Genomic DNA, 14,990 nt, shown 5'->3' on the forward strand with positions numbered 1-14,990 from the left:
CATGGATGATTGGAAATTTTTTTTTTTGTTGAGAAAAATGCTTCTCTTGGTAAGAAGAAACATGATGAATTAATAGTGAGTTGTTTTCTCCATTAATCTGTCAAAGATAAAATGCCAACCTGTAATAGCCTCTTGACAAAAAGGACCTTGAGAACAATCTTGACGGTGGCAAAAATGATGGATCATTTTTGTCGAGGATAGCGTTAAAGGAGTCACATTCAGATTTGATAAACGAGTTATCTGAGTGAATCCTTATGTTAGGATCAATAAAATTCTGCATATTATGTTCCCTCCCATATCTTTTGACCAAGATATAAGCTCATGAGTTTGGTCTTCACCATCGAAAGATCACTTCTACATCCAACAAAGCATAGGAGGGAACAGCTAGGTAAGGAAGGAAGCAGAAGAAGAAGCGAATCTTCCATGCGTGAGACTTTATCTTTTATTGGGAACATGAGTGGAAAAAAAACCTTGATAGAGGCCAAATGCTCTCATATTTTACGACAAATATGATTAAAAAAAATCTGATCCATTAATCAAACTCGAGTAGATGCACTATCCAGTGGTCATTATTATAACAGCAGACATTCTAAATCGTTGAATTAAAACCATTACCACAATCTAAGACAAATATTTCAGATACAAGTCAATTTAGCTGTGTGATCAATCTTTTCCAAAAAAAAAAGTTATACAGAGAGAGGCAAGCAAGCGAGCAAACATTGCCATTACAACACATGGAATTTACATTGACACACTCACTAATTGCTGAATGATAAATGCAAGAATGGCTGCGCTTATTTTATGTTCTTGCACCTGCAGTTCATTTTCATTTCACAGCAAGGCTATAACAACTGCTTGTGAAGGTTTATTTTATTAGCACAATGAACCAGTGGTCCACAACGGTAGAAAATAGTACAACTACAAAATTTATTTACATAAGTTCATATCAACTCCCACCCAGACACATACCACAGGAAACACCTACTTCGCTAATGGGTAAATGTGTCATGAAACACAGTATCATACGAATCTGCAAAGAAAGCTGCATACTTCAAAAACCTAAACAGCATCCTTGTAGAAAAGGACAGGAGACGAAGTTAATATGAGTGAAAATTTTACCTACACTTCTTTACTATGCCACTATGCCCTTCCTGGTTTGGCTGTACAATATGATATGAAGGTATAGTTGCACTACATGAGCAATTATGCTATGTATGGTAGCACTGACAATGTCCATAGATCGCTAAGGATCCATCCACCGAGATCCTGTATGCTATGTGGCGAATGCAATAAAGCTTGCAGTGTGTATCTTTGATTTTTCTCGACAATTGAGAGAAGAATACGGAAATAAGGAATTTGGACTGTATTGCATTTGTAGTCGAGCTTCATTTCAAATTGATCGCTGCAGCCATTTTCCTCAACTTCTGAGATGTCTCAGAGAATGAAGGCCTCAATGCTGGATCAGAAGACCAACAACTTTCCATCAGGGACTTCCACTCAGGATCACACCAAGTTGGAATTTTAGGTCGTATGGTGTTGTTTATGATGCCCCCTAGAAGAACAAAATCATACAACATTCCATATTAGCCTTAGAGAACTAATGGAAAGTTTAACAAGTAAATCATGAAAAATAAGCAATAGATACGTATATTTCAACGAGTTCTTTTTACTCATTGGGAGTTCAAAGTCCCCTCTTCTATAGTAACATTTTTCTACTTCCACCTTTAGCCAAGTGTTCCATCTGTACCATAGATTTAGAATCACTTTCCAATTTCATCACATTTTGTAGCTCGTAAAACTTAGACTGCACCAGAGTATCCTTCAATGCAGAATATTAATAGGGTAATTATTTTCTGTCTGAATGTTTCATTTGGAAAATGTTAATACGGAAACAAAGAGCCAAGCCAACCACATGAAATATTGAAAATCATGTTTCAAGCAGAATTTTCATCATATGTAGGTTGATAAATGCAATATAATTTTGGAATCAGGATATGTAGGTTGATAATATTTAATTCTCATCAAAAAGACTTGCTAGAGCTGGCTCTCAACCAGCATAGGTAGAGATCTAAAATGCTCAAGTAACTGCACTAAGTACCCTTACTAGTCAAGTCTACATAGATGTTTCAGCTATGATTTTCCCAAAGGGCAAATCCACTGCATGAGAGTCTTGTCTACTAAGGCTCACCCTCTTCTGATATAACTTTCCTAGCAAGAAATAAACATAGAAATAAGAGCACCGATTTTACCTGAACAAAACAAACACATTGTAGTCATGACAAAATGACAGGTATAGTAGATTCTAATGCTGTAGTAAAAGATCCCAATCCATTAAACTATTATTATTAAATAATTTATTTAATATCATTAAAATTTTTCATTATGGTCCAAACGTTAGAAATTTGAATTAATTCTTGAGAGATTGTAATAATAAATGTTATTGATGGGAGAACATCTATATAAATGATGATTTTGGTTTTTGGGCTCAACATCTCTTTGAAGTCTAAAGGATTTCCTACACCATTTAAAGCGAAAGTTCTGAGCCGAGAACTGCCAAACTATCAAGTCGGCCATTGTCACACCATGCTTTGCACAATCTGAATTTGTACTGTACTATGTAAATTTTAATATATATTTTTAACTACCTCCACAAGTTTAACTGAAAGGTATAACAATTTATATAAACTTAAATAGCTAAGGCTAAGATTTTGTTTAATGGTACTTTCATATTGATGCTGTGGCTTTCACTTTTGTTCTTGTTCAGTTATTTTGGAGTTTGCTGAAGGAAATAATGTTCTGTGTTTGGTCTTTTTTGGAATGAATGATGCCTTCAGGCATAGGTGTCAATCTTTAAATTTGAAATTAAAATGGAAGTTACTACCTTAGATTGACTTTTTGCATCTTTTGGTTTAGCTATAAATTAGCTATGGTAAATGTTGGTGAACTCGCACATCGTGGCCGAGGAGTCAGCAAGGCTTGGTTCACTAGTCGATGTCCAAAATCGTCGAGGCTCAGGAACACGTCCTTCTGTTGGTCGGGTCGGACCTGAAGTCGGGTTGAGCTTGATGTTGAGCTAACGTGCTTTCGCCGAGGGTTTGAGCTGGCTCCGGAGTCGTCGTGCCCCTGCACACAGGCCCGGGTCGGGGGGTTCCCGACTTCGGCCCCTCGTAGATTAAGTGAGTGGTCCGGTGATTTGCCTCTCAAAAGTCATCCTTTGGCCAAATGCTGGCCAAGGGCTTTTATATGAGTGCTCAAGGGTCGGCCGTATACAGGTTTCGCGCGGCGGCAGACTCCCCGAGCGGCGGGTTCGTACGTGCATTCGGCCGCCGCCCCGATATGTGTGGAACGGCGCCCTACGGCGTCGTCCCGAGCTTTCCGGAGCGTGATTTGTTGAGAGGACGCCTCCTTACGCGTGCTTCCGTCGACGTAGGAGGAATGTGGTCTTCGTGCTGATTCTACAAAGATGTGTCCGACGTGGCGCTCAACCCTCATCCCAAGGCGCCACGTTTGTGCCTTGCTGGCGGTGGATTTGTCCTGTGGCCGAGAGCCAGAATACGCTCTATCAAAAGACTGGACCTGATGGCCGAACTATTGAACTCGGGCATAGGTTGGACTGATGGGCCGAGTGGCTACTCGATTGGCCGAGTTGCACGAGTTGAGCAAAGACTGGACCTGATGGCCGAGCTATTGAACTCGGGTGAAGGTTGGACTGATGGGCCAATTGGCTGCTCGATTGGTCGAGCTGCACGACTCAGGCAAAGACTAGACTTGATAGTCGAGCTATTGAACTCGGGCATAGGTGGGACTGATTGGCCGAGTGGCTGCTCGACTGGCCGAGCTACACGACTCGAGCAAAGACTGGACCTGATGGCCAAGATATTGAACTCGGGCGCAAGTGGGACTGATTGGCTGAGTGGTTGCTCGACTGGCCGAGCTGCACGACCCGGGCAAAGACTGGACCTGATTGTCACGGACAAACTTCTAAACAGGATGTTTGATGTAATGGTTATGTATGTCTGTGTCTTTTGGTATGTTCATGTTTTGTACAGCATGTAGAGGGACGACCAAATGCTTAATAGTCTCATTTTAGTTGGGTTGGTGGCCACTTTAGGCTTGTAAATAAATGTTGTGTCATGTGGACACGTGTGAGAGATTTTCGATCTATAATGGACCATTTTACCCTTTGTTGTGCAACTGTTCAGAGCTTGTAAAGTCTGTTTGTAATTTGCATTGTCTATAAAGTGTTTTTCGAAGATGTTTGCTTGTGGATCCCGAGTGAGGCGTTTTCTCTGTCCTGTTCTCTCTTTTGTGGGTCCTAAGGGACCATGGGAGGCTTCGGGAGGCTGACCTTTGCGGACGGACATGCAAGGGTGCCGCACGACTTAGGCAAAACCAGCTAAGTCCGTGACAGATGGTATCAGAGCGGGACAAGCACTAATAGAAACACTTAGCATGCAAACGTGGGGGACCTAACGGGGCTGCGTTGAGAGCAGTCAGCACACGTGCGACCGTTTGGGGGAAAACGGGCATGGAGATGTAGGGAAAAGGAGTCGCTCGGAGGAGTGGGCATCTGAGATTGGCATTCAGAGGAATGGCCAACCCTTCGCGCAAGAGACACCACGAGAATAGACAAGCTTGGAAGAATGCGGAGCACACAAAGGTTGGGATGGCTGAGTTTGAGCTACGGCTCAACGTTGACAACCATACTTGATGGTGCTCAAGGCAAGCGAGGCGCTTGGTAAAGGATGAGACCATACAAGGTGGAATGAGTTGCTCAACGACCAAAAGAGTTATGCAAAGCTCACAGAGGTGAGGGGAATTGCTAGCTCGAAGAGTTTGGTACTCATACATGGGCTTGTATGCGGACGATGGAATGTTCGTGGCCATCCCAAGGCGACCGAAACTCGGCGCCATGGAGCATTGAAACTTTCTCTTCGGCATGTGAAGGATACGTCCATAGGAGGCTGAAGTGTGCAACGAGTTCAGCATGTTGCTAGACCTTGAGTGGTGCAGCGAGGGTTGTATTGACGTGGAGTCGCAATCTAGCAAGTGTGTTTGCAGGAGGCAGAACAATGCACAGTTTGTTCAGCAGATCGGAGTAGTCCAAGGGGATGGTGGTCTCCGAAACGAAAAGAGATGTTGCTCCAATGGAACAGTTATCCAGGAGGGATAAGTCTCGGCTCTCTCTAGAGAGAGAATCATGTGGGACGGACCTCACAAGTTAAGGAGGAGTACCTCAACAAACAACAACTCCACAAAGCTCAAGGGACTGAGCAAGCGGCGAGGAGTCGTCGCACGATCTCGCTTGAGAGAATGCATTGGTGGATGCATTGCGAGATCAAGTGGGGGAGCGACCTAAAGCAACACAAATGAAGGCACACTTGGAGTTGATATAGAGATCAGACTCAAGGGAGGGCTGACCCGTGGAATGGTGGGCGCGAGGGCCACCATCAACTCAATGCAAAAACGAGGAGCGGAACAACTTGGGTGTAACTTGGTGAAGTACCCAAGCCGCATGAAGGGAGCCAGCATAGAAGATGGAACATGGAGCGGAGGCATAGTACTTTCCTTGGACAGAGGTCAAGGACATGAACTCTTGCAGAGGCAAGAGCAGGATCATGTTGTTCCATGGGTCATTTATTCTGACGGAGCGGACTCATCTTGCATGGTGCCAAAGATGAAGGGAGCTTCTAGGCACATGCACTTTATCTCGGAGGAGCATTTGATGGAGGAACTAAGGCGACTCAATTTATGGAGGCGAAGTTGGGTTCAGAAGGCCTTAGCACAGGGCAAGAGGACACAAAGGCGGGTACTCTTGAAGAATATGTCATAGTGTTGCCATTCAAGTTGCTATGAAGGAAGCGGTGCGCAGCGAAGATTGTGCTGGTAGGGGTAGAGGCCCAGGATCCAAACAATGGTGCACTAATTGCAGCGAAGTTGGGGGACTTCGAGAGCTACTAGGCGACGGACTGTCCTAGAGCAGTGCTTCATCTAGGTGTGACCCAAGAGTGGGTGGATGAAGGTCGATTGCCAAAGGAGCGAACAAAATCGAAGGTGGAAGAGACCCTGTGATGTATTGGCAGAAGCCACACATGAAGGGTTCACAATTCGAGTTCATCCCACAAGGATCAGAATGCAATAGAGATGTCACTAGGAGGCGACATGGTGCAGCGGATCGTGGTGGAACAATTCGTGGCAATGCGATACACACAACCTAGCCCCGTGAGGGACTAGATCATACGGAGGTATGATCGGGAGCTGCTAGAAACTCCACTTCAGTAAACAACACGACGGCAAGAAGGGCTATGGATTCAAGGAGTGAAGACCATGGTACCGCAGAGGCGGGTCTTCCGTGCGTGCATCGAATTTTGCATCAGATGAAAGCCTTGGTCATCAGCATATGGGGGCTGTGTTCCACCAAGGGAAAAGTTCGAATGCAAGTACTAGTGAGTCCCATGGGAGGGACTTGATCATACAGCAATATGATCGAAGCAGCTGGAGAGTTGGACTGCTCCAGAGCTCATATTCGCTTAAGGGAGCCCGACAAGTCAGAGGACAAGGTCGAGTAAGCGAACGTTGCTACCAAGGAAGCTAAGGAGAACAAAATCGGTGCAAACCCTACAACGTGATGGCAGAGGCCATGCATGGGAGTTGCAGTCTGTCTTTCCATCGACCAAAGGGAGCTGCTTGGAGAACACAGAGGTGTTGAAGCAGGGGGTCAAAAGGGGCGAGGAAGTGACACGAGTCTAGAGGGACTTAGCTACCCAAAATCAAGCATAAGTTAGAATGGAGGTGGACTCGGAGGAGTACCACAGAGGCATATCTACTGATTGTGAAGAAAAGGGATGCAGATGCGAGGCGACGGATAGTAGTGCCATGGGCATGGCAGTGCCATGGTACCGCAGAGGCGGGACTTCCGTGAAAGTCATTGATCCCTTGCTCTCATGGAGAGAGAGCACTTAGTCGTGAAAGGGGCCGAGGAGGTGGAGCATGCAGAGGCAAACTCCAAGTACCGAGACAAGGCTGAAGGGCAGAGGCCAAGGAACTTCGTAAGACCGGTGTCAATGAGTTTCTCATCAAGATAGCCGAAAGTGAAGGACTTCGGGTCATGCAAGAGTGCACGACCAATGAACGAAGTAGGCAGTACGCGGTGCTGTACCTTCGCTACTCAGTGGAGTAGGTGGCAGGGTTGATGGAGAAGACGGTACAATCCCAGAGGCGACCAAATTTATTAGAGAATTACTCCAAGTTGGGGTGAAAACTTCCTGCATTCCAGAAGTTCGATGGCATTGAGAAGGTGAATCACAGTAGCTAACTCAACGCAAGGAGTGCAAACACTTCAAGTGCTTCAGAAGTGTGAGCAAAGAGCAGGCGAAGGCGAGTAACCAGCTTGATGCATGGAGTACAACCTCGAGGAGGCGGGCGAAGTCAAGTAACCTTTGCCTTCTCAACCCTTAAGAGAATGGGCGAAACCGAGTACCCCAATTCTCTTATCTATCCAGCAGAAGAGCTCTGCACAAGTTCAAAGACCCTTCGAAGATAATGGAAGATAATAGTTGTCAAATCCTCACCAACGGTGATCAGTGCTACTGAGAGTAGATTGTCCGCTTCATTTCCCAACGAAATGCTAATCGAAAGCGGAAGTGATGCGAACCTACTTGGATGTGACAACTAAGTGAAAGAAGAGTCAATGAGCAAATTTTGTGGAGAAATGACCCAAAACTTCAGAAGTTTGCGAGACGATGCTCGTTAAAGCTCCAACAAGCATCCACCCAGTTCAAGTAGCAATAGGCATTTGAGAGACTGGCGCAGTAAGGATGGTCTTTTCCTTCATTTGGAGGATCCGCAGGAATCAACAAGGATCAACACAACTCAGCCAACCCCACACCAGAGTCAGAGTCATTAGTGAGTTGAAGCAGCATGGCGGATCAAAGGTTCGACTACTCAAAAACAGCAGCGGAGAGCAGTTGGGAGCCAAGAGGCGCATTGTAGCTGGAGCAGAAGATTGAAGACTCAGCAAAGGCGAGGAGTTGCAGTGTCGACAATGGCTTCAACGAGGACGTCGAAAGAAGAAGTGGGGGAGAATGTCACGGACAAACTTCTAAACAGGATGTTTGATGTAATGCTTATGTATGTCCGTGTCTTTTGGTATGTTCATGCTTTGTACAGCATGTAGAGGGACAGCCAAAGGCTTAATAGTCCCATTTTAGTTGGGTTGGTGGCCGCTTTAGGCTTCTAAATAAATGTTGTGTCATGTTGACACGTGTGAGAGATTTTCGGTCTATAATGGACCATTTTACCCTTTGTTGTGCAACTGTTCAGAGCTTGTAAAGTCTGTTTATAATTTGCATTGTCTATAAAGTGTTTTTCGGAGATGTTTGCTTGTGGATCCCGAGTGAGGCGTTTTCTCTGTCTTGTTCTCTCTTTTGTGGGTCCTAAGGGACCATGGGAGGTTGACCTTTGCGGACGGACACGCAAGGGTGCTGCACGACTTAGGCAAAACCAGCTAAGTCCGTGACATGATGGTCGAGCTATTGAACTCAGGTGCAGGTTGCACTGATTGGCCGAGTGGTTGCTCGACTGGCCGAGCTGCACGACTCAGGCAAAGATTGGACCTGATGGCCGAGCTATTGAACTCGGGCGTAGGTTGGACTGATTGGCCGAGTGGCTGCTCGATTGGTCGAGCTGCACGACTCGGGCAAAGACTGGACCTAATGGCCAAGCTATTAAACTCGGGCGCAAGTTGGACTGATGGGCCGAGTGGTTGCTCGACCGGCCGAGCTGCACAACTCGGGCAAAGACTGGACCTGATGGCCAAGCTATTGAACTCGGGCGCAGGTTGGACTGATGGGCCGAGTGGCTGCTCAACTGGCCGAGCTGCACGACTCGGGCAAAAGATTAGACCTGATGGCCGAGATATTAAACTCGGGCGCAAGTTGGACTGATTGGCCGAGTGGCTGCTCGACTAGTGCCACGTGGCTGAGATCGTCGGCACGTGAGTTCTGGCGGGAAACTCTAGGGGTCGTGTGGGTTCCAACGGGAAGTTTTTTGCGACACGTGAGTTTTTGGCAGGAATTTGTAGTCGGCAAATCTGGGGAGATCCAGGGAGCTATGCTGGGCTTAAATGCTGCAACTATATTTTTCCTCGGGGAGCCCAAACGTCACCTCCAAGCGCCAACGTTCCCGTGAGGAAGACAAAATCTCCCTCAAATGTTCCACGTTCTCGGTCTCCTCGTGAGAGAGAAAAGGAGGAACGTTATTAATGGCTCGGGAGTTCCATCTGATGTCGAACCCCCACCCCCAGCTACGACACAAAAAAATATGGTTAGGCTCCCCGAGGAAAAAGGGAAGGCCCCGTCGCTACGAGGTGATGTTTGGGCTACCCGAGAAAAAAGATGGTTGCAACATTTAAGCTGGGCATAACTCCCCGGATCTCCCCAGATTTACCGACTACAAATTCCCTAAATTTTCCACATAGAGAGAGAAGGTCACTTGTATCAGCATTTACAAAGCTTTAGTTTTCTCATCATCAATAATTTAATACGATGGTAGACCCTGTATACGGAAAGCTGCTACCAAAGACTTTACATGCTTGTGTCAAAGGAAAACTCAACAGAGGTAATTCATGTAACCAGAGATCTTTTGGATAGCACATGCTTCAAATTATCTATGAAGGTTATCCAATAGGTAATGCCACCAAAATTCATGGGGCATGAGATGAGGGCATCATAGAGTATGATAATCATCGATTCAACTTGATGACATTGACCTAACCTAATTCGTTTTTTGAGTCACATCTGGAAGAGGAAAGATCGTTGAGTATTTTGAACTTGGAAAATGGAAGAATTTTTTCGACAAAGGAAACCTCTCATATCTTATCCCTTGTCTCACTTCAGTTGGAAGGCAATAGATGGTCGTACCATATATCTCACTTCATGCAAAAACTGCATGCAAAAAGACAACATGAAGAGTTTATCAAGCAAAACCCCTTTATCGGTCAAGTTAATTTATGTTGGAAGGCATTAAAAACCTATGAGTATCCGTCTAGTAAGTTCCCAATAAAAACATGCCAGAGAAGGTCATCATTCTTGTAATCGTTAGTTTAATGAGGAATTCAACGTGTCAAGTCTTGATTGACCAAAAAAATTGGTCATATCATTTATCCCCCTTATGCTTTGCCGCAAGGGCTTCAAATTTTTTTATCCTAGACGGAAATATCATGTCTAAATGGCATGTTTTTAGATGTGTAAGACGCTTTAGATGATTTTTTGTCCAAGGTGGTTGACGCGTCGTGTGCAAATGGAATGCTTTCAGATGTGTCGAAAGCTTTAAAATATGTTTTTTGTCCCAAATGGATGCATCATATGCAAATGGAATGCTTTCGGATGCTTCAAACATTTCGGATGCTTTTGTATTAGGCAAACAGACTACGTCTAAATGGGATGCTTTAAAATGCCTTAAAATCTTTATATGTTTTTTGTCTTGGGTGGATGCATCACACGTAAGGATTTGGTCCGATGTCATAAGTATAAAAGTGTCTTATTTATATTTATATTGTCTCTTTAACACAAATATTGTAATGTGTTGGTAAGGAGCCTCATGCCTAATAAAAAAAGTGAAGTGTTCAATCCTTGAGGAGGTAATACAAGCCTTTTTCCTTCTTTAAGGAAATGGGACATTGGACCATTGGACCAGCCAACCTGGTTGCACATTGGTCCAACCTAGTCAAGCTTAGTCCATGTGGAGTTGGTCGGGCCAAAGTAACCTGACTTGAGCTTGTCGAATGATTTTGCATGACATATGGCCTGGTTCAAAATATTTTAATATTTTAATGTGCCTTTATGTTTTTGATTCCTTGACTCCCCAGAGTGGCCATCCTTTTCGGACAAAAGAGTCGAGTCATACTCTGACTTCTCTTCCTCCTTTGGCAATGTCCAGGTGGTTGACCCAAATGCTAATATGACTCTCGACAATAAAGGTTCTTTGTTCTCCATGAGGTCTCGACATATTGGAATATCCCTGGATTGCTAATCTTAGGCGGGTCAGTGATGTTTCTTCATTCTTAAATGTACTCCCTTTTGTGTGTTTATTTTGATGCCTTCGAGACTGGCCTCCAATTCCCTCTTCACCTCTTTTATCTCGGAGTGCTTTCATCATTTGAGGATTTCTAATACAAAATCATGCCTAACTCTTGGCACTACCTTATAGCCTTTATCGAGAAATGCTTTAAGATGTATCTGAGGGTTAATATTTCAACAGCCAAAGAGGGTTTTAGGGCAAGCGAGATTTAGATTTTAATTTTAAATGTGGTTTGACAGCTTATCCGAAACCCAAAGCCTTTCTAACCACTATGGAGAGTGCACAAGGACCGACTTGTCGGATTCCCATTATCATCTTCTATCAATTATCCAAGTTTCTGAATGCTAATAGTCATATTTCAATTCCCAGCTTCTTACAGAAGTTCCAAAGGGCTATTTGCAGCAGAGACCGTGAAGATGCAGTGTTCCAACATCCTAGATGTTTCATGTAGAGTGCAATGATGGCACCTTCAAACCCATTATCTGAACTTGAACTGGACCTGACTCGAACCCAATGCAGGCCCAAAGTCCAATCACAATAGTTAAATGGCAGTTCCATCTAGTTTTGTTACATGAAACTAGACGCCAACTCGATTTAGTTTCTTTATGTAAACTTTAAAAAATATAAATATTTGTAATGGCATTTGTTACCATGCCATTACATTTCAGACGATATTCATAGTGGAATCTAATCCTGAACCCAAAGGGAATATACCACCTGATTGTGTGTATGTATGTTTTAATAACAAGTACTTTATGTACATGTTAAAAGAAAAAAGAAAAGGGTTTCTGCAAATTACTGATATATAGCTGCAAAAGTCACATATTGTCAGAGTACTTGAAAAAGAAAAGCGCCACTGAACAAATAAAATTTCCATTTGTGAATTTGAATCTCATGGAAAAAATCACATATACATTCGGGGAGAATAAATTTTCTAACCTGATATCAGGTCCACCTATTTCTCATGAAAGCCAAAGGCCATAAATTTATGGATTTATAACCAAAGGGTTATAAATTACAATTGGGGAGGAACTAGTGGCCACTGCAGTAAATCCTCTGCTGCGAAGGCCATGCTGGGTCTCAACCCCAGAAAGATATCTTCAGCTTACTAATTTTTCCTTGTTGGTAGTATGGTATACAGTGGAATTTACAGTAACTGTACTTGTCTGTTATTAGGCCAAAATCTCCTGAATAAATACCAATCATCTGGATAGTTGTAGATGAAAGCACGAAGCATCGTGACATGGCAATATCCCTTCCTACAACTTTGGATATAAGCTTCATTGCAGATTGGTAGTCATTGCAGATTCTTAGGCTCTTCATAATCCTTAAAAGTTTGTGTTCTCAGGAGTACTGATCAACCAAAAAGCAACAAGTCCACAGCCATGACTACTGAGAAATTGCTCTTTCAGATCCTCGTCATGGCCAAAACCTGCTTTTTTATCTTCCAGAGCTTTAAAGCCATCTGAAATGTTGCATCTCTCTGTGGGTGCAATCAATTGTCCAACCCAAATACATAAATCTTATTCATTGTTTATCCAGCTAAATCCTTGCTCTTTTTTCACTCCTTTATCCTTCATTAGCTTCCAAATCTTTGCAGCATCATCCCATCTTCCACATGCAGAATATACACTAGCAAGCGCAGAATAAGCACCACTGTTATCAGGATCAATAGCCAGTAATTTTTCTGCTGCAATCTTCGCCATGTTAGCATCTTTATGAACTTTACAAGCAGACAGAAGTGACCCCCATGCTATAGCATCTGCTTCCATTGGCATCATGTTTATAAACTCTTGGGCTTCCTGAAGTAAACCAGCACGTGCAAGCATATCAATCATGCATGTATGATGGCTCTGTGTGGGTTGGATCATATGTTTCGTCTGCATCTGTCGAAAATAATGTTTCCCTTTTGCTACCAGTCCTGCATGTGTACAAGCTGAAATAACACCAACAAATGTTATATCGTCAGGTCTCACACCTATGTTGATCATCTTTTCAAACAAGCCTATAGCTTCTTCTCCTAGTCCATGTTGAGCCAAAGCTATGATCATTGAAGTCCATAAAAAAGTTTCCTTACTCTGACAAATCTGATTGAACACTCTCTTTGCTCCTGCGATGCTTCCAGAGTTAGCATACATGGTAATAAGGGAATTGCTTACAGAAACTGACAGCCCCTCTGATCTGATAGCTTTGCAATGAATCTGCTTGCCTTGATCCAAGGATGTCCAGCTTGAACAAGCCTTCAGCATTGCGGCCAGAGTGTAACTGTTCGGCTTAGGACCTTTGTCAATCATCAACCTAAAAAGTTCCATAGCTTCACTATTTAAACCATTTTGCACGTACCCCACAATCATAGCTGTCCAAGCAATAACATCATGATACTTCATTGAGTCAAAGATTTCTCTAGCTGGTTGCAAGTCTCCAAGCTTAACATAACCCTCAAGGAGTGAAGTAAAGGCTATTACATTGAGATCAGAAACCATGGTTTGTTTGAAGACCCTTCGAGCCATTTCAACCCCACCGGACTTGGAGTACATTGAGATCAAAGCATTCCTAACCTGCCCATGACATGGAACTGCAGTTCTTAAGATGTGCGAATGAATCTGCTTTCCCAGTTCCAGTTTCCCAAGGTAAGCACAAGCAGCTAGAGCACTGGTTAACGTGAAATTATCAGGGACTGCAGATTGATCATTAAGCATCCTCGAGAACAACTCCAGTGCCTCCTTATTCAAGTTATTCTGATTGTATCCTGCAATGATTGCACTCCAAGAAACAATATTATGGTCAGTCATTTCCTCAAATTTTTCCCGAGCAAGATCCATCCTTCCAGACTGAGCAAACAAGGAAATCATAGAATTCCAACTCGATACACTCCTCAGTGTCATCCCATTGAAAACAGCCTTTGCGGTATCTACATCACCAGACTTTCCATACATGTTGATAAGGGAATTGGCGACAGAAACAACACCACCAAGCCCGAGCTTAACCACAAAAGAATGCACCTCCTTACCGAAATCCAACGCCTCAAGGGCCGCACATGACGAAAGCACTTTGGTTAATATGAACCGTGATGGCAGAGCCCTGATCCGAATCATGTCAGAAAACATGCAAACCGCCCGTTCAAATTGACCCATGAGATTCAGTCCAACAATCATTGTGGTCCAAGAAACCGAGTCCTTTTGGGGCATTTTATCGAACATATTGTTCGCCATGCGAATCATTCGATGTTTTGCATACATAGACAAGACCGTATTCCACGAGAATGCGTCCTTGATGGGCATCTCATCGAAAACATGGTGGGCATCTTCGAAAAACCCAAACTTGGCGTAAAGGCATATGAGATTGTTGGCAAGGTAGATACCAAGTTGGAGCCCGGCTTTGATGACATGGGCGTGGATGGATCTCCCCACGGAGAGGTTCTCCGTCCGTAGGCACGTCTGAAGGGCAGAAGCATAGAAGTCAGCAGGCGATGGCTGGGAAGGGATCGATTGAAGCAGACTGAGAGCCATTTGGGCTGAGAAGCACATGAAGCGAAGAAGCGCGAGATCACATAAGAGCGCGGCTTTAGTAATATATATATATATATATATATATATATATATATATATATATATATATATATATATATATATAATATATTTTTTTTTCAGTAGAGGTCTTTTATTTTTCAAAATGATAAAATAACCCTCAATCACTCATTTGTCATTTTCTCCTCTCTCTCTCTCTCTCTCTCTCTCTCTCTCTCTCTCTCTCTCTTACCAACTCACTATATTGAACAAGTCATTCAGCCGATCCAAAATTTAAACCGGTAGAAAATAAATAAAAAATAATGAATTAAATAATATTTATATATAATTTAAATATTATAAAACAAAAAATAATGATAAATTAATAACAAAATTACAACTTTG

General features: G+C 43.5%; 1 protein-coding gene across 1 annotated transcript; it reads right to left on the bottom strand.

The window, feature by feature from the left end:
- Positions 1 to 854: 854 nt before the first annotated feature.
- LOC135615626 (pentatricopeptide repeat-containing protein At2g22070-like) lies at positions 855 to 14,628 on the bottom strand. Its single transcript, XM_065114409.1, has 2 exons — positions 12,019 to 14,628; positions 855 to 1,552 (listed from the first exon to the last, which is right to left on the bottom strand). Exon 1 carries the CDS (start codon positions 14,604 to 14,606, stop codon positions 12,603 to 12,605), a length of 2,004 nt encoding a protein of 667 aa, XP_064970481.1. The 5' UTR covers positions 14,607 to 14,628; the 3' UTR covers positions 855 to 1,552; positions 12,019 to 12,602.
- Positions 14,629 to 14,990: the final 362 nt, after the last annotated feature.

Source organism: Musa acuminata, chromosome BXJ2-6 (assembly GCF_036884655.1).
Source record: "Musa acuminata AAA Group cultivar baxijiao chromosome BXJ2-6, Cavendish_Baxijiao_AAA, whole genome shotgun sequence".
NCBI lineage: Eukaryota > Viridiplantae > Streptophyta > Magnoliopsida > Zingiberales > Musaceae > Musa > Musa acuminata.